Here is a 19,549-nt window from a genome sequence, read left to right as displayed (position 1 = left end):
GTCCTTTACCCTTGCAGCGTATCATGGACAATAGCATGTCATGGATAATTTCTGTTTTATAAATGGTAGAGAAAATCATTTTCACACACACACACACACATACACACGTAGAGTCTTTTCTAGCCAGACCAGTTTTTCAATTTTTTACAGCTTTCATGCATTAAGGCACATATCTTTTTGTTTATTTTTAAAAATATTATCATTAATAATAAATGTATTCTGTGATCAGCCTCTGAATAGAAGATACTGAAGAAGACCCTTGTTCCCTACTTGCCCCAAGTAAAACATGTGATACCTTTTCCTTTGTAGATGTTTGTGTTACTTACTCATGGTTTTGATTAAGAAAGTTATGGTAACCAAGTTTTCATGGAGATTTTTAGGAGCTTTGGTCATTTTTCAGATTATTGCTATGTGTAATAGAATGAATTATGTGGTAAATCTTAAAAAAAAAAAAACAAATAGGAGAAAAAGTCAGAGAAGAAAGACTGTCATCGATTTCTTAGCTACTACTGTGTTATGATGTGAATTCTGACCGGACGCTCCTAGAAAAGGTTGTCCCCAAGCGCCACTCACCTGCATCAAAATGCCAGTGTGTAGAAAAAAATTGCCAGACAATACTCTTTTCTTAACCCTTTCTAATCAAATGTGGTATTTCATTTTGAAAATGAAATTAATTCCACTGAGGCTTTTGAAACTTTAATAATGCACAATAAGTAAAATCATATCTAATAACTCAACAGTTTCATTTGGCACCACCATCATCTTCTAGATGTAGTGCAACTGCGGAAACATAAATAGTCGCCGTCTTTGAAAGCCCAGTTTCTATTTGCTAAATAAACTTGGCTTGCTTTAAATTCCTCTGTGTACAGTCATTAATACAATCCACTTTGACAGCATTTAATTAAAGTGCTTTTCTCTATTAAATTCATTAAAAGCCCCCCCCCCCCATGTATAACTGCTTTCCAGATGCTGAGTGGCAGGGACCTATGAGCCTCCCTTTAAATAACTTCTCATTTCTCTTTGTAAAGTGTTTATTACATTCAATTTAGAAACTGTTAAATATGGCTTAGAAAGAAAGTCAGATTCCAGGACATGTTCCCCATCCCTTCGGCAATTTCTTGAAAAACAAATGTTAGTTTAACTCATGTGAATAAGCATTTGTCTTCTGCATATTTTTCTTATACTCTGTCAACTCTCCCAGGCATGTAAGCTGGGAGGTAATAAAGATATGATTTCCACATCAGGGATGGGGAATTTGCATTAGTTCTAAGCAGGTACTTGGCTTGAATACCTCTGGCTGCAGATTAGGGAGAGTGAGTGTAACCATTCAGTATTAATAGATTATTGACAGTTTAATGTCTTGGCACCTGCTTAGTCCATGAAGTATAATAACCAGGAAGCTGTCTGATATAAAAGCAGTCAATAGCATTCTCAATCAAAACCTTTCAGTTAATTGCTGGTTGACCTTAGAGATTTCCTTTAGGCAATACCATCTTTAGTTTAGACCAGAGGACCATATCGATTTGTAGAATTTATTCAGGGATAATTATTTAATACCCTTTGCTCCAGTATATGTGGTAAATTTTGCCTTTTCTGTGTCTACCAAATGAATTGTCTTTTTGGCAGTGCTTTTCACAAATATTCTCTTTACCAGCTCTACTTTGAAAATATCTCATTAAATCTGTTCCTCTTCTCAGAAATAGAAAGTTGGGAATCTTGAGGGAACACATGACCAAGTGTTTTAATATGATAATAGAGTTTTGATAGAAGTCTTTGCTCAGTCTGGAATTATAATTCTGACAGAGACCCTGACAAAGCTAAAAACTCTGCTCTTTGTAAGAGTAATTATATAAAAACTTAGGAGCAATATACCTTAAAACAAAAATGTTCTTTAACACTAAAATACTTTTTTTGGTCTCTATAACTAAGAACGAAATGGCTTATATTTAGTTTTTAGATTTTTCTATACTTCCATGATTTATTTAGTTTTAGCTGAGTATTTTTAAGGATAAAATCTGATGAAATCTAAATAAGCTTCATAGACTCCAGGCAGAAAGCAGTTTCCACTGCTAACATTTTAGAACATTTGCCTTTTACACTTTGGATTGTGTGGTGTCCGAACTATTCTGGTTGAATCAAAATGGGGGCAAAACTACAAATTTTGAATTAGTTTTGTTACTTTTTTTTTGGCATTGTTGGTTTTCCACACATGGGTCAACACCATTCTACTCCAAGAATAGTCATTTTGGCTTTTAACGTTTACTGTGGCAGAGAACTACTCCAGTGCTTTCCCTCCACAATTTATTCAGTTGACAGCCATTACCATTTGAAACTTTTATTGTGACACATGTGATCCATTTTTAAGCAAATCCATCTAGCCTTTTTTTTTTAAAGGTTCTCTTTGTCTTATACAGATTCTCATTGTTATTTATTGTTTTGCTGTTTTGCCTCCAGCAGCTTTTCTTGTCATAGAAACTGTTTGCAGGCCTTTTGAGTTCTGTTGAATAGTACAAATGTTTGTGCAGATTAGGAGAGAGGAAGTGAAACAAACTGATGAATATATCAGTTTTTGTCCCTGAAAATAATAGTGCCCTAAATGTATGTCAAAATGGCAGTAATTTTGAATCAGTTAATTTTTTTGGATACCATTTTATAGTATTGTTAACCTACACAAAGTCTATGTGTGCCTCTAATAGGTTATTACAAATTATTGTAATTTGACTCTTTTGGGTAATAAGTGTATTTTTAATGAATGGACTTAACCACCCACTCTCAGCCTCCACCCTCTATTGCTATTACAACTCTTTGAAATTTTAAGCCTTTTGGTCTGTATAGCGTGGCTATTACCAGTAGCAAGTTTCCTGGAAATTCTAGGATAAATTTGAAGTTTCTACTACTCACTGAAAACACAGTGCCTTATTCTGTACAAAGTGCTGAGTGTGCGGAGATTTATGAGCAAGAATTTACTCCCAAGAGCCCACACTATAATATAGTATCTAAGTGAATATAAGGAAAGGAGAACAGGAGCGCATGTGACCAAAACCAGAAGTCTTTCAAGGTGCTTACAGGGGCTTTTCTGGTAAAGGGGAGAGTAGAAGCAGAGACACAGAGGACAGAGGGACAAAATAGCCTCAAAGTGGAGGCTACAGCTTTAGTCAGTGGAGGCCAGCCCAAAAGACTGAAGGTGAGGAGCAAGGAGGGGGCAGGGGTACAAACTGCTGCTGGTCACAGAGACTTGACAACTCTGAAGACCCCTGAATGCCTTTTGGGAGGAAGTCATAGCAATTAGGCCATAGATAATAAAGATCTGAATAACAGTGATGGGGGTATACATGGAGAGGAGGAAATTAATCCAATAACTATTTGAAAGGAATAATCAGTGACATATGAGATTGAATAAATGTGGAGGTTTGAGGAGAAAGAGTAAAACTCTCAGATCCTGGCTGGAGCAACTTGAGTAACAGGGTCTTAGAGCATCAATGGAGAGCACTAATGATTAATTCTCTGCTAATGTCATTTGTAAGTTTGTTTGTTTTGTACTGAGTTTTCAACTATTAAATTAAATCCACCCCAAAGCAAATTCACATTTGAAAGTATAATGATTTGACAGTTCTGGTTTCTGAGGACGACCTACATTGGGTAAGCAAATATGCTAAGGAAAGCCAAGACAACATGGCATAAAGACAAAATTGGGCTTGTTTTGTGAGTCTCAGTAGATAAGGATTCTGCATGACCAGCCTCATGGGAGTATAATGGTTCATCTACAGTTGGGAGATTTGAATCTTTCCAGATGGAAAAGGAATCTCCAAATCCAGTTATTCTGTCCAAGGGGATTGGGAACTGAGATTTATCTTCCCAGGGACTATCTTTGGTATGGTGAGGCTCATTTTCTTGAGGAAATCATGGTCTATATAAGAGTTTCTGGTCTTTCTGCTTTTCTATCTCTTACCTGTTATATATACCACAAAGTTAAGAGAAAAAAATTTCCTCATATTTAATTTCAGTTAATAAGGCCATTGATGTAGAAGATGTAAAACCAGTCTCTTCATAATGAATTACAAGTGGTTTAGAACTTAAAAGAATACTCAAGAATTAACCTTTGGGAAGATTTATCTCACATCACATAATTTTTCCCTAATCTTTTCATCCTGAAAGAAAACTAAATCAAGGAAACCAGTCTCTGATAAATTTAATGAAGTTGAAAACTTGTTTTCCAGAATCAAAAAGAAGAGCATTTAAATTATTTAAGGAGAAAGGGTGTTTAGATTAGTTTCTTTACTGTGTTTGATAACTTCTCATTTGATACCTTTGTGTGCTAACCCCCCAGGAATCTTTGCAGCCACGTACTAGAGATCTATGGCCTCTACCTCACAGTTTGAGGAGAAAACTCTTCTTTGATCATTGCCTTTGTTTACCCAGTTTGGACTTTAGGGTATAATAAACCATAATATGTCAGTGGTGTGGTAATGGTAGATATTTTGTTTTCTTCCAGAGTGGTTGATTATAATGCACTGCCTAGGACTTGCTTTCTATAAAAGGAATATTTCTACTTTTATGTGTTTGATTCACACAGTGCAGTTTTCTCAAGTCCTGTTATTAAGTGGTTACATCTAGAGAGCAAAAAATATGCTGAGGTAGTATTTTATTGGTGAACATCTAATATTTTCACTAACCATAACTGTCAGATTGTTCTGACTTCTGAGTGCCCCAACTGTAAAAATTATACAGAAAATGTAGCCTATCGTGGGGTTCTAAATAGCCCCATGGGAGGCCACAAGCACATGGGTTACCTTCTTTTTTCTTCCCCTCCCCACCCTGAGTAAAGAATCTAATCCAAACACCCTTTTTCCTTAAATAATTTAAACCCTCTTTAAGAAGCTGCAAAACAGCATAACTGCAACATCACCAGTGCCATCTCAATTATGGGGATTTTGTATCTTAAACTGAATCTTGGCTCAGTTTTATCAGTCTTTCTTGTGCTAGCAAATTTTGACAAAATTGGGTATATACTTTTTTAAAAATGGTTCATGGAGATAGAAACAGTAAAAATCTCTTTATAACCCACTCAAAATTAGCATTTGGGAGAGGAATTTCTCCATAATGTATTCTAAAACCTCCTAACTTAATTGTTGTCTTCACTTTTAACCCTAAATTTAAAATATTGAATAGTATCCTCTGTCATCTTTTGTGTTATTTTTATGTTTTAATTGGAGGGTGTTTATTCACACCAAAATGAATTTGTGCTCAAAACTTAAATTTAAAACACATTTTTATATTTTTCTCCATTTACAACTAAATGGCAGTAAGAACATGTGTGTTACATGTTAGACTCCTCAGACCTCCTCCTCTGAAGAATAAATGCTACAGTGTTGGCATTGTGAGATTAGTCATTTTTAAGAAACAAGAAGTCCAAAGAGCATTAAGTGCTTTGAAAATATTCTAGTTATATGATTTCAATAATTATAGAAACTTGAAATATAACCACCAAGTCACATTATATAATCTGTGTGTAAATCTGGAAGAGTAATGTTTTACTTCAGTGAAGTTTACATGATTTATTGAAAACCCATGACTTAAACTGTACATAATCCTTTAACCTATGTTATCCTTGTTTCTGGGGTATTCTTTACCAAATAGGTGATTTCAAGTTATTATGTTTGTCACTGAATTTATGAATACTAAGAGATTTGGAAGTGGTTTGAATTCTGACTCCACTGCTTTAATTTAGGAATCATTATTTGTCTTCATTGACACAGTTCTTGAACTCTCTGCATGATATCTATTGTAAAAAAGTATCTATCCTCTACCTCCATTTACTTAACTGGTTTCATTTAAAAGGAATCAAAACTGTGCTCTGATTAAACCTATTGGATGGAATGTGTATATGTGAAGTAGTCTCTGTATTCCATTCTTTTAAGCTTACCTTGAATCTTTTAAAAACTAAATTTCAGAGCTCACTGAATCATGTATTACTGGCATTTTATGAAGTTGTTTTCATTCGAGTCACATTTTTACTTCACTTGAGAATTGTTTAGCCAACTGGGTTAACTGTTTAAAATTCTAATGGACCGTTACCCCAAACATCCCTTTGTACATTTTTCTCTCTTGATTTTTTTGCCATTGATGAGCTGTTATGAATTTCCAAGTTGCCTCTTTTAAGTCCATTATGAATTACTGGTGTTCATGTCATCCTAACCTTCTACCTCTTTATCTGGTTACCTGGTTGCCTGTCTTTCATTTGACTTAAGACCTTCTTCTTTCATATATGTGGACATAAAAGCCACTTTTCTTCTAATTATACCAATGATACAAGTCTGGCATTCATTTAAAAATCAGAATCCCACAGTTAACTGTCAAACTTACCATGTACATGTTATTCTTTACTTATTTTAACTCAAATATAAGGTCTTTAAGGAAACTTTAATATGATCTGTACTTTGAATCAGGTTCTCAAAAGAAAGGTTTTCTTTGTGAATTTTTAAGCTCAGTTTTGTGTTTTGAGGAGACATTGTGAAGGATGGTAGAGGCATAAGGGAACAGGGAGGAAATGAATGTTCAAGGGTATTAGGCAAATGGGGCTGGCGTGGGTGGGCAGGGAGATGGCTTCTGCTGGCCTGGATAGTTCTGAAGAACCTGCTCTTCTAAACCCTCTCATGGATATTGTCTGTCATATTTGTGAAATGGGTTTGGCCTTATTAGGGGTAAATGATCAAATAAACCTATTTATATGATGGTGCCAATGAGGGGAAAGGTATAATTGCCATTAGGTTCTTTTAATGCCCCAACAAGAGAGATGATTGTTTTTTATGTAACAGTAGTGGATATTTGATTGAGATATAGTAATTCATCTAGACCTTGCTAATTTACTGTCTATCAGTTCATCTCCTTATACTGAAGAAGCAACTCACATCTTCAGCATTTGCAGATTCTGGTCATTGCCAGTTGTCAGATTAATGACTGAAACAGTTTCTTTTTTTCCTTTGAGCCAAACCATACCAAAGTTGTTGGTATAGTTGTTCTCAATTTGTTACCAAAGAGGAAATGATATAAGCCAAAGGCTGTTTTAAGAACTATGCTTCCTCCAACCCCCAAGTTTATTTTAACAGATTATTGTGTCACAGTGTTTTTATGCTTTTATCTTTGACCAAAGTGTTTATTTTGAGAAACAATTATTAAACTGCATTAAAAACATACATGATGTTCCAATACCATCTTGGTTACAATATTAAAGGAAACTCAGACTAAGGCTGGATGAAATTGAACACATATTTCCATGTCAGACTTCCTACCATTTTGCTTGTTTGTATTGATTTCTCTTGACATGATCTTCTTTTATTGAGCACTGCTCTTTTTTTTTTATTCTCTCGTTTCTCTTTCCTCTTCTTCTTCTTTTTTTTAAAATCCCCTTCCTATAGCTGTATGAGCTAAGAGCAATTGTAAAAGGAAACCAACTTATATTAAACCTGCCTGAAGTCAAAATGTAATCTAACACCTGTAGTCTGCAATTTGTCATCACTTCATGGATACTTTTTTTTTTTAATAACAGATTTCCTGAGTTTTGACCTTAGGATACTGTATAATCCAAAAAAAGCAACAAAGCTAAACCATGGTTTTTAATAAGTCTTATAATGTTAGGATGTGAAATTATAACCATAAGAGCCAACTCAAGAAACATCATTTGAAGTTAGAAATAATGCTGAGTTGTGTATCTAGGAGAATGTGTTTTGCCTGTGAAATGTCTTTGATAAAGTTAAGGGGCAAGTCATAATGCATGTTTAATTTTCTACACACATTTGCTAAGACCTTCCTAAGTGACTTGGCTCAAGTGAGGATGTTTTTAAATCTCGGGCCCATTTTGAATTTTATAGTAAAGTGCTTGGTTTTCATTAGGAGGAAGACAAGCATATATGTTGAATGTGTTTCTGATAGTGCAGAGTTTCCAAACTTTCTGGTGTCAGGATCCTTTCACTCTTACTGTGGAGAGCTCTAATAAGGTGCTATATACCTACCATGGCTTACTGTATTGGAAATGAATACTGAGAAAAGTTTATTAATTTTAAAATTATTAATAAATAGCATATTTATAAATGCTATGTACTTTTGGAAAATAGTACAAACAAAATGAGAAGAATACCGTTATTTACTTATTTTTTGGCAAAATTTTTAAATATCTAGCTTAATGTAAAACACCTGGATTCTTATTACTTGCTTCTGCATTCAGTGTGTTACAGTTTTGGTTGAAGTAAATGAGAAAAATGAAGACTCACATAGACTGCAGTTAGAAAAAGAAGGGATATTTTAATGGTTTCCCCAAGTAGTTGTTATTCTCTGATACTATGGCAAAATTCTACAAGTGATCATTTCTTAAACATTAGTTGCATCTTGGAATCTAAAATCATATGGATGACTTTGCATGCTTCCATATTTTGTTACTTTAAAACTCATTGGTCTTTTTTGTACTCTGGATTTCTACATATTCATGATTTTGTAATATCATGCAATGGTCATTTGGAAAATGTTGATGTTCTGAGTTACATACATCTTCCAAGAGCTGGCAACTTTCATTATGTGACATTTTTCATGTAATGGCTAAATCTTCACAAATATCATCAAGAAAGTCCTTAAGTTTTGGAAATTTAGTGTGGCAGCTAGAATTCCAGAATTCTGATTTTTGCTTGACAGGTCAAATTTTATCACTGGCAACAAATACTGTCAAATACCTTCTGTGACGTTATAGGCACAATTCATCATAAAAAATGTCTGCCAAGTACCCCACCCTGGATAACCATACTTTCTTAGTTGTTCTTTAAATACAACTCACATTCTAACACTGAAGTGCTTTATGTGTACTTCCCATTTTCTCAAACAGAACACTAAAAACAGGTATATTTAAGGATTAAGTTTAATATAATTTTATTATTACTGCTTCATCAAAGACATCCCTAAACAAAAGTGACATTTTTATGGTGGTGAAGAATACAGTAACTAGTGTGGCTTAGTGCCATCCTGCTGATTTGTACTAACAGCTCATCTTTTCTACTATTGCTTTTGCACCATCAATTTCAGCATGGTCTAAAACGAATGTCTTAGTTTTGTCATGAACATAATTTTGATGTCATGCATCTCTTGATGGGCTACCAAGATTCAGCCAGGGATCCACGGACCATACATTAAAATAATCTACTGATGAAGGATATTCCTAAAAGTATTGCAGGCTCTGTGTATAGGGTGTCACCTCGAATGGGACTATGATTGTGAGCTACAATTCCATGTGACAGATGCTTAAGAGGCAGCTTCACTGTGATAGCTGGCATGTTAGAGAACAAAGATATAGGTAGTATGTGAAAGTGAAAGGAATAAGTAGATTTATTGGTGGATATGCCCATTGTTGATCTATAGATCTCTGGGGTGATAATGGGAGACAAACCTTTGTTACTGATTTGTATAGTAATCATGATTGATGAAAAAAAACTACATAAGGTATTATACTAAACTGATTATACTAAAGTTTCCTTGAGAATATTTTCATTTCTCTTTCCCCACTACCATTCCTTTCAACTCTTTGGCCTTTTCCTCTTGGCCTACCCTCTGCCTCTTTACCTTAGAAATCTGACTCCCTTTATTAGAGTCCTCTAGTTTTCATATAGGCATTTTCTTTCTTGAATCATCTGCTATGTAAATGTCTAATATTTGTCTTTGTCATTCTGACTTGCTTTACTACACAGAATTGCCTCAAATTCCTTCCATTTTGTTAAAGGCAACATTTTATCTTTCTTTATGGCTGCATTATATTACATTGTGTGAATGTACCACATCTTTTTGATCCAATCCTCTATCAGTGGGCACTGGATTAGGTTGTTGCCATGTTCTTGCTGTTGTGAATAATGCTGCAACAAATATTGCGGAACATGTAGTTTTTGAGTTGATGGTTTCCTGTTTGAATGAATACATGTCCAAGAGTGGATGGCTTGGCCAACCAATTGTTCTTATTGCCTGTTAAATATATTTCTCTTGGGAGCTTTAATGGAAATGTTTTCCTTTTTCTGGATCAACTCTTGTATATTCTGTTGTCATAGCTGAGGTAAATTAAACAAGTTAAAGTAGCTCTACTATTAACTGGAAATATATACAGACAAAGTCATTTTCTTGGTTTTATCAACTTCTGTTGATGTGTTTCACCATTTAGGACCTGAATCTTGGGGTGAGGTGCAGTTTTCAGGGTGAAGCTTGTCATAGAGAGGTGATTGTGGCCACTTGGGAAGCTTTTGTTTTAACCTATTACCACACTGGATCTGCCACTCTATATAGTCACCTCTTTAATAATTTCTCATTTTCCCTATATAAAAAAGACCACAAAGTCTTGGCTTATTATAAGTAATCCAGTTCACCTCATAATGATACAGTGAATTATATACTTTCCTAAACTTAATCATTCAAGATCTCACTTCCTTCCCTGTAGGCAAAAACCATTATATTTTATACATGGCTCCAGCTGGTTTTCATTGAGGCCTTTGAAATCTATTTGAACACTGATTTAAGAAGAGCTGCTTTATCTTTCTTAGGCAACTTTTACCATGGTACAGTTTTGTCCTTAGGTTTTCAAAATTTTCAGTTTTGAAGCTGAGAAACAGCTTGTGTCTGCATTACAAGTGGGCAAGTTGATGTCTTTTTTCAATTTACAACTTTTCCTTCTTCATCACCATCTTCATGACCATTTAGTTTATACATATATGTCATATCTCACCCCAGAGAAATTTCAACAAATAAATAAGCTTATTCAAATTTTTAACTTCTTATTTGCTTATGTCTTACCCATAACTTATTCATGAATATATAATTGTTGGAGACATGACTCCTTATTAGAGCGTTTTATAAATGAATAGGTCCAGTTATTATGAGTACATATTTACTCTTTTCATCCAAGGCAGATTGTTTTATCCAAAGCTAATTGTTTTAGACGTGATAAAGAGGACAACCATCAATTAAATGTAAATTAACTGTTCTCTTCAGGATAGAAGAGCCAGTGCATCCTCCTTCTGTTTGTTTTTTGATAGTGTTGCTTAAAATCCACTCCATTGAGAGCCCAGTCTATATAACAAGCTTCTTACTTAGTATGTGGATATGTGAATATTTCTCTTCTCTCTAGTAATTATTTATTTATGCATACAAGAACTGGGATACAGACTAGAGGTGCGGGGGGTAAGAGGATTCACCAGAGACAGAGTGGGGAACAGAACAGGCAGATTGACTGAAGTACACTGCTGAGGGAAGCAGCAGGAAAGTCAGGAGAGGTCTGCGGCGCCATCCCTGGCTGGGGATCAAATCCGTGTTGCAGTGGCTGGGGACAGCTTCATAGGTTGCGTCTTTACCCCTTGTGCCACGAGGAAGGCCCCCTACTGTGTTTTTTAGTAGATCAGATTATATGATTGTGGTTCATTGTAGGGCTTCCCATTACCCTGACATTAGAATGCCAAGGCCCTGGCCTCGTCTCGGTTGTCATTTCTCTCTAGCATATGTCTAATACTACTTTCTGTGATAATGGGAATGAAGTGTATCTGTGCTGTCCAATTTGATATCGTAAAAAGCAGTTTTGGAGCTCTTGAAATATGACTGGTGTGACTGAGGGACTGAGGTGTTACTTTTTTTAATTTTAATTAACTATAAATGTAAATAGCCACATGTGGCTAGCAGCTACCATATTGAGTGGTTCTATCATTGCCTTCCCCTCTGTCCTTCAAATATACCAAGTATATTCCTACCTCTCGGCCTTTTTGGTTACTTTTTCCTTTGTTTGGAATGCTCTTCATGGCTTGGTCCTCACTACCTTCAGGCCTCTAGCCAAATACTGCCTCCCTTAGGAAGCCTTATAAAATAACTTTAAGTCATATTAAGGTAATTATCTAAAGTAACTGCTCCTCCATCACCTCCTTAGGCATCGCTCTATTTTTGCTTATTGTATTTATTGCTACCTGATTTTTTTTTTATTCATGGTCTGTGTCCTCTGCTCTGTAATCTTTTTCAATTTTCTTATGTAATCTTACTTATAGAAGGCAGGAGGATATACTATTGAAGGGTATGGAATTTAAAATCAGGCAGATGTGTTTTAGAATCCCAGTCTTGCTACTTATAACAAGCCATGAGGTGTCAAACAAATTGCCTACACTCACTGAACTCTGATTTTTTTCATCATAAAATGATGTAAACATTCCTACCTCCAAGAATACTTTGAAAATAAAATATATTTATAGTATTTAGATCACTCTGGCTCATACTAAGCTTTACATGAATGTTATTACCTATTATTGTTGTTATTGATATTGTTGAAGTTACTTAGATATTAAACTTCTGCAAACCCTGTTATGAAGCATCAACAACAAACGCTACAAAAAGGAAGAGACTTATTAAATAAACCTTTTAAAACTCTTTGTCAAAATGATGAGAAGTAATTTATTCAGTACATTAAGTTCAGAAGTGATGAGAAAAAAAATCAAACCAAAATAGAGCAAGGGTGAATTATCAGGCTTTAGTAAGCAAAGGTGAGGTATAAAGGAATGAACAGTTACCTTCACAGAAATATATATTCTGTTACTTGGGAAAATAATGTGGAGATGATGGTCCTCAGGCATAAGAGACTCCTTTTTTGCAATGGAGAAAAAGATGAGGTTGGAAAAATCAGTGAATTTGGGTAGTTTTATGTAAATATCTGGGAAGGTGCTCTGTTAAACTTTAAGAAAACTCCTGATTAAAAAAATAAATCAGGGTTTGTGAACTCGTTAAAAAAGAGCATATCTCTATTCATTTGGCAGGGTATCTTATCTCTTGGTCGAAGTAAGTGTAAATTTCGTGATCAAAAAAAAAAAAACAATCAGCTAGGTACATATTCTTGAATTGTCAAGAAAGTAAAGAAAAAAGGATATGATTCTGCCATTTAGATGGATTTTAGAGGAGAATTTTGATTCATCTTTCAGTCTTGGGAATACCATCATCTGAAGACTCGGCTTTAGTCTACTTTTGTTAAGGACACTTACACCATTAGAAGAAGAGAGTACACAATATTAAAAAGTCCTTGATTCGAAAGCATGCCTATGGAATTGAAACGAGGGAAGGAAGGGGCACTAGGATATAAGAATCTATGCTGAAAGATTATAGTGCTTGGGTGGTGGGAGTGAGGGGGTGACACACATCTGAGGACATGTGAACTTGTTCCCCTAAATCATATTCAGTGTTGTAAACCAATGTTACCTCAATAAAGGAGGAGTAAAAAAAAAAAATCCTTGATTGTCATTATAATAAGCGACTGCAATTGACTTGTGAGGACATATATGCAGTTCTTTTTGCTAGAGTTGTCTTAACTCTCTACCCAACTGAAGATAGTTGGGACAGATAACTTGGGGAATTTTTCAATCTTTTAGATAATATGTATAGCATGGTTGAAGGGGAATTTTAGCCAAAGAAAGGTGGTAGAGTAACTGAAAAACCGCAAGCAAGCCCCATTGGTAATCTGTAAGAATTTCACTTTATATGGCTCATTTTGTCACGCTGCGTTTTGACTACTCTTTCCTTATATGCTTGAAGGTGCCACTTAACCTTCTTCCTGTAAATATAGTCATTCTGCCAAGTCACTGTAGAGTACTATCTCATAGGGCATGTCTATTGCTATTACTTGTCTGAGTAACAGCAACATGTTTCTGAGAGGCAACATGTTTCTAGTTTGTTCTAGTGCTTGATACAAATAGCACCTCCATGAGGAGCAGGGAGGATTAAATAAATCAATCCATGCAAACATCTGAGAATTGCCTGGCACAGAGAATCAGTTTTCAGTAAGTGGTAGCTATTATTGCTGTTTCTTTATTTCATGTGACTTTCCTATATGCACATATTACTACCGCTAAGTTCTAAGGAAGAGGGGACGTGTAGCAAGCCAATTGGTTGGCCCAAAGAAGAACAAACCCTATCATGCAGAAAGATTATAGTAACTTCAAAGTTTAGTTTTGGAAAATCTCTAAGTCTAACCAAGGCACAATGGAAAACTCCTAAAGAACCAATCTAATTATTTAATTAAATGGAACCATTATACTCACTTTTACTACAGAAGGCAAACATAATTTAGAAAATGGGGCATGTGAATTCTCTTTTGTTTTCCAATTTAAGCAACTGCTCTAATAGGGGGTACTTGTGCTTGAGTATATGTTCTTCAAGTATCTATTCCATCATGATTTCAGTCTCTTCCCCTTCTTCCTTCCCTCTCTCCGCCTCTCTTTATGCCTGCCAAAACCCAAAATCTTTACCTGTTGACCAAAAGGTTCATGCTTACAATGCTCAAGCTTCCCAGATATGACCTCTCTGAGTAAATATCTTCCTGCCTTTGGAGGTGACAGGAGCAGGGCAGACCCACCATGCCATCCTCCTTTACCTACTGGCTCTCACTCTTTTGCTGATGCCAGCTTACCAAGTCAACCACAGGAGTTTACTTCTTAATTGAAAGTGGTAACAAAATGCCAAGAACATTCACTTCAATTGGTCAACATTATGTGGACCATTAGTATCACTATTTATGGTCCTGTGTTTTAGATTTCTTTCTGCTACCAGCTGTCTGATTATCTTGGTTGGTATTGTTATTTACATTGATTAACTTTTGATTATTATTATTATTTGAAAATTCTATTTATTGTTACCTCTATTGTTGCCTTCTATTCATTGTTACCTTATTTATTTTTACCTATTTTTTAAAAATTTTATGTAAAACACTGACATTTTCACATTGGTGAGAAATCAGTTTTTCTTAACTTCATATAGGTGGCAGAGATTTTTTTTTTGTCTTAAACTCTTGCTTTGATATTGATGTTTTGTAGCTAAAATAATGTGTTATATGGTGTGTGATGATGCTAGTGTGGGACAGTGCTGGAGTCATTCTTTCACGTAAATAAACATGTTTTCTTCTTCACTGATTTCTCCCTGAACTTTGGAAAATATTTGTTACTCTAATATAGAAAAAATCACATAGAAACAGGAAAGAAAGCTTAAAGAAAAATGTATATTTTTAAAAAGTGAAATAACATTATTTTTAATGATTTGAAAGGATTCAAGAAATTAGACACTGATCTGAATACAGGAAATGTGGTCTTCTTCCTTGGAGTTGATATAACCCTTTTTAGTATGACCCTTCACTGTAGCCTTTAGTTAGGTTATATTACTGCTGATGTTGGAAGGTGCAAGCAGTGACTGAGGTTCCTCTTGGAAACCCCATGCTCCCTGTTCCCTTCTCCATGAAGCCCTTCTCACATAGACCTATGATTGGGGCAGATACAAGTGGTCTGCAGTCTCACTATTGCTGTGTCTTTCTTTAGTCAGATTCAAGTTCATAAAGATTAAAATGGCAAACTATGTCACATAGAGGTGATAATTAAGAAGCAATTATAAAGATCAAGAATAAGCTTGCCAAACTAGTGTCAAATGATCAACTACAACAATTTAATAACCAGTCTGATGTCCTTTATTCAATGGAAAGCAATCCATGGGTTGGGGGAATACAGGGCCTTGTACCTCACAAGCAAAAGAGCTGTCTTTTCAAGGGATTTTGTTCAAACATTAGAAGCAGCAACATGGATGCAGCATGACTGACTGGGGTTGCATTTTTTACCTATTTTGAAAAATGAGGCAACAAGGAAATAAGTGAGGAGCTCAAAGTTGACTTGGTATTTGGGGCTTGGCTGACTGGACATATATGTGACATTTATGACCAGCTGGAACATTATGGGAGCATGAAAGTTTGGTTTCCTAACATGGTACCAAGGGCAGAAATGACTCCATCTTGGATTCAGAAGTTTATTTCAACACTTGAGTTGTTTTATTTTTCAGTTTTTAATGAGTGGGGCAATAGGTAGAAATAAAAGAGAAATTTAAGTACAACAACTAGAAAACCTTGACATTAAGGATAAAAAACCTCTGAAGTATGTGCAAAAGAGGGTTAGTAGTTTATAGTTTGACTAACCTTTGATTTAAAGTAAGCACTGATCTTTACGTGCATTTGCCATTTAATCTTAGCATTCCTAGGAAGTCAATGTCTTTCACTTCTTTCGTAGATAAAGAAGTTTAGATTTTAAATGTTCAGTGTCTTGCACAAATGTTCAGTGTCTTAGATACCCAGCTAAGTGTAAGAGTCTGGTCTTGAATCCATGTGATCTGACCATAGAGCCTCCTTTTCCTTGTAGGTTCAGTTTTTTTTTGTCATTAGCTTGCAGAGATGGGGCATATCATGCTGGTTCACAGCAAGGGAGATTCTGGACCCAGTTTAAAATCAAATAACCGTTGGTAACATGACTTCTTTGTGGCTCAGAATATATATGTTAGCAGACATCACTGTTATTAGTTTCTTGTTTTGTAGATGAGATTTAGAATCTCCAGAAGCGACTTTCAAGTTTTCCAAAGACAACAATTTATATTGACACCATATGTGTCAATACATATTTTCAACACATATTTTCAGAGGGATGATTGCTTTTTGTTGTGATAGGAACTTTGTTGCCACTTTGTGGAGTGAATGATGAGGGACACAGCAGTCATGGAGCAGGTTTGCAAGGCAAAACTATGCTACTTGAGCAGAAATTCTTGTGCCGTTTATTGACAGCATACAGGCTAGTAAAAGCTGATCATGCAACAGTGGTATGAGGAATAAGGTCCAGAGGTTGGGATAGGAATGGGAGACAAAGTTTTACGTGGAGCAGAGAATGGGGCCATCGTTACCATGCGTCAAGAGACATTTGCGTCAGCAAAGTATTTGATGTTATCACTGGCAGAGTTATCCCGAGACCACCATGGAGATAGTCACATAATCAGGTTAACAGCGGCCTAGGCGTTCCCAGGCCTGCCTTGTAGATAATAGGTAGTCAAGGAATGTTCCACTGTGATTTGTAGATAGCAAATAGGTCACATTTGTACATGAGTGGCAAGCAAGTAGCCAGCTCACAGGAACCCACAGCTTTTGAAATGTGAAATAGTGAGTCAGACATTAACATTTCGTTTTCGTTTTTGTTTTTGTTTTTGTTTTTTTAATTTTAATTATCAGGTCCTTCATAGACAGCAGTCTCAGCCACCCAAGGAGAGTTCCCCTCCCAGAGAAGAAGCGCCTCCCCCACCTCCTCCAACTGAAGACAGTTGTGCCAAAAAGCCCAGGTCTCGCACAAAGATCTCCTTAGAAGCTCTGGGGATCCTCCAAAGCTTTATTCATGATGTGGGCCTGTATCCTGATCAGGAAGCGATCCACACTCTTTCTGCCCAGCTGGATCTCCCCAAACACACCATCATCAAGTTCTTCCAGAACCAGCGGTACCACGTAAAGCATCACGGGAAGCTCAAGGAGCACCTCGGTTCTGCGGTGGACGTGGCGGAGTATAAGGATGAGGAGCTGCTGACAGAGTCAGAGGAGAATGACAGTGAGGAAGGCTCGGAGGAGATGTACAAAGTGGAAGCCGAGGAGGAAAGTGCTGAGAAAAGCAAGGCTGCACCCTCTGAAATCGACCAGAGATAATGTGAACTCCTACCAGGCAAAGCAATACATCGGTCCAAGGATTTTCTGTTTTACTTTCTTTAAAAGATTTTTTTACTTTATTTTATTTTTTTGTCTTTTTTTTGTTTTTCTTACCTTTTATGACATTTCTTTGTTGCACAGGATACACCTGTAGACTGAATAAGTTCAGTATTTCCGAATTAGACATCACCTTGGCAAAGACATTAAAGTGTTACACTTTTACAGTTGACTGGATCACAGTAATTATAATCACGGAGACTCTGCCTTCATTATTCTTGCACTTATGGAAGTGACATCAGGCAAGTTCCAGGATGAAAAGACCTACGAAATAAATGAAGGAAGCTACAAGTGTGTGTATATGTATATGTATATATCTATATATTTACATATATATATTAAAATTGCATGGGACAGAGAACTTTACAATCTGAAAGAATAGACTGTGAAATGAGTTCTTAAAGAAGAGACTTGTTTATGTATTAAAAAAAAACCACTTCACAGTGAGTCGCTTTGGCTTTTTGATAAACTGCGGCCTGCTCTCAGGGTGGGGTGACTATTTTTGAATTCCTATTTATTTTCTGTGTTTGTCCCTGATTTTTTTTTTTAATTCTATTGCTTCCTATCTGGCAGCTTGATGGGTAATTTTTGAGGTATGTATTTAACAAAATAAATCAACACTGCCAAAAAAAAAAAAAAAAAAAAGTAAAGTAAAAAAAAAAAATCAGGGCACCTTAAAATGATACATGTCAAATTTTTCTTAAAGACACAATGCACACTTAAAATGACTCAATATGTTCCGTTATTCAACTTGTCATTGCTGTAGTGAACAGATGTATTTCTGTGGAATTCCAAATGAGTAAGACTGAAATTCAGTACAGAGAAAACTTGTCCATTGGTGCAGTCTTGATAAAATGGTTGGACATATGCAATTCATGATATGAGCCACATTTTATTGTGAAATTTATTTACCTGCTCGTGGCTTCAAATCTTAAAATTAACAAGCGTGCTCATTTAAAAGTTGTTTATTGTTGCTTTTTTTGGTTCTGTTTTTTTAATAGAAAATAGTTCAATGTAATACTAAGTTAGAACTAATAAGAAGTTGCTGCCCAGTTACAGGGGCTCCCTCTCAAATAAATCTCCATCCTTCAGTCTCCCAAAAGACAGTTCTCATTTCTGTTTCACTTTGGGTTTCCTCTTCTTTCTACACATTCCATCCAGCTGACAAGTCTCTGGTCTTGCAAGCCTCATCCCTTCCCTGGCATGGCAGCCCTCACGAGAACCTGTTTTTGAATCATTGTGCAGCTCCAGGCAATAGAGTCAGCGAAGCGATTTCAGTGGAATCACCTACTCCTCAATAAACGGAAACATTTTCCCAGCTACCTACATAGCAATTACCTTACATAAAGCAGAACTAATGCCGACTGGCTGTTGAGCAGAATGAGCATTAAAGCTGCAATCTACTATAGTTCTTCAAATCTCCTTTAGCTTTCTATCAGAAACACCAGGAGCATTACTTCCCATTTCTACTTAGAATAATTGCAGGAGGAGACCTCGCCTTCTTCAAATCTGTGCTTCAAAGTGGCCATCAAACAGTCCCATACGTTTGGATTTGTTTTTGTTTTGTTTTGTTTTGTTTTGTTTTTTTTTTGAGTTGTGCTTTCATGCAACCTTGTCAAAGACCTCATGCAATATCACTTTGAAAGTTATTTTCTGTTTACTACACAAGCATTGTAATATAACTGTTAATACTATTTATATATTTGAAAGGTATAAAAGGTAGGAGTTAAAAAAAAAACCTCTATGTGTAGATATTAACTCAGAACTTACAATATACAGGGAGAAGACATGTTGCAATACAAGCTAATTCTAGCTGCTCAGTAACCTCTGGAGTTTTTAAAGGGACATTTTCCTGTACTTTTTCAAATAATGATGTTTAAAAAATTATCTTGACCTGAGTGTCATACCTTTGCAAAAGGATGGTGGTTTGCAGATAAGCCCTGGGCCCATCCTTCCTGTTTCTGT

General features: G+C 35.8%; 1 protein-coding gene across 2 annotated transcripts in view; it reads left to right on the top strand.

Annotated features, from left to right (window-relative positions):
- Positions 1–17,830, top strand: part of SATB2 (SATB homeobox 2) — a gene marked incomplete at its 5' end in the record, with an annotated part of 173,457 nt that extends 155,627 nt beyond the window's left edge. For both annotated transcript variants that reach the window (XM_084252893.1, XM_084252892.1), the window contains one exon: positions 17,066–17,830. In XM_084252893.1, coding sequence (XP_084109019.1) covers positions 17,066–17,527 — 462 coding nt within the window. In that variant the 3' untranslated portion in view covers positions 17,528–17,830. The remainder of the gene's footprint in view (positions 1–17,065) is intronic.
- Positions 17,831–19,549: the final 1,719 nt, after the last annotated feature.

Source organism: Talpa europaea (genome assembly GCF_964194135.1).
Source record: "Talpa europaea genome assembly, chromosome: 1".
NCBI lineage: Eukaryota > Metazoa > Chordata > Mammalia > Eulipotyphla > Talpidae > Talpa > Talpa europaea.
Note: the sequence above shows the minus strand (reverse complement) of the source record. Positions and strands in the feature narration are given on the sequence as shown.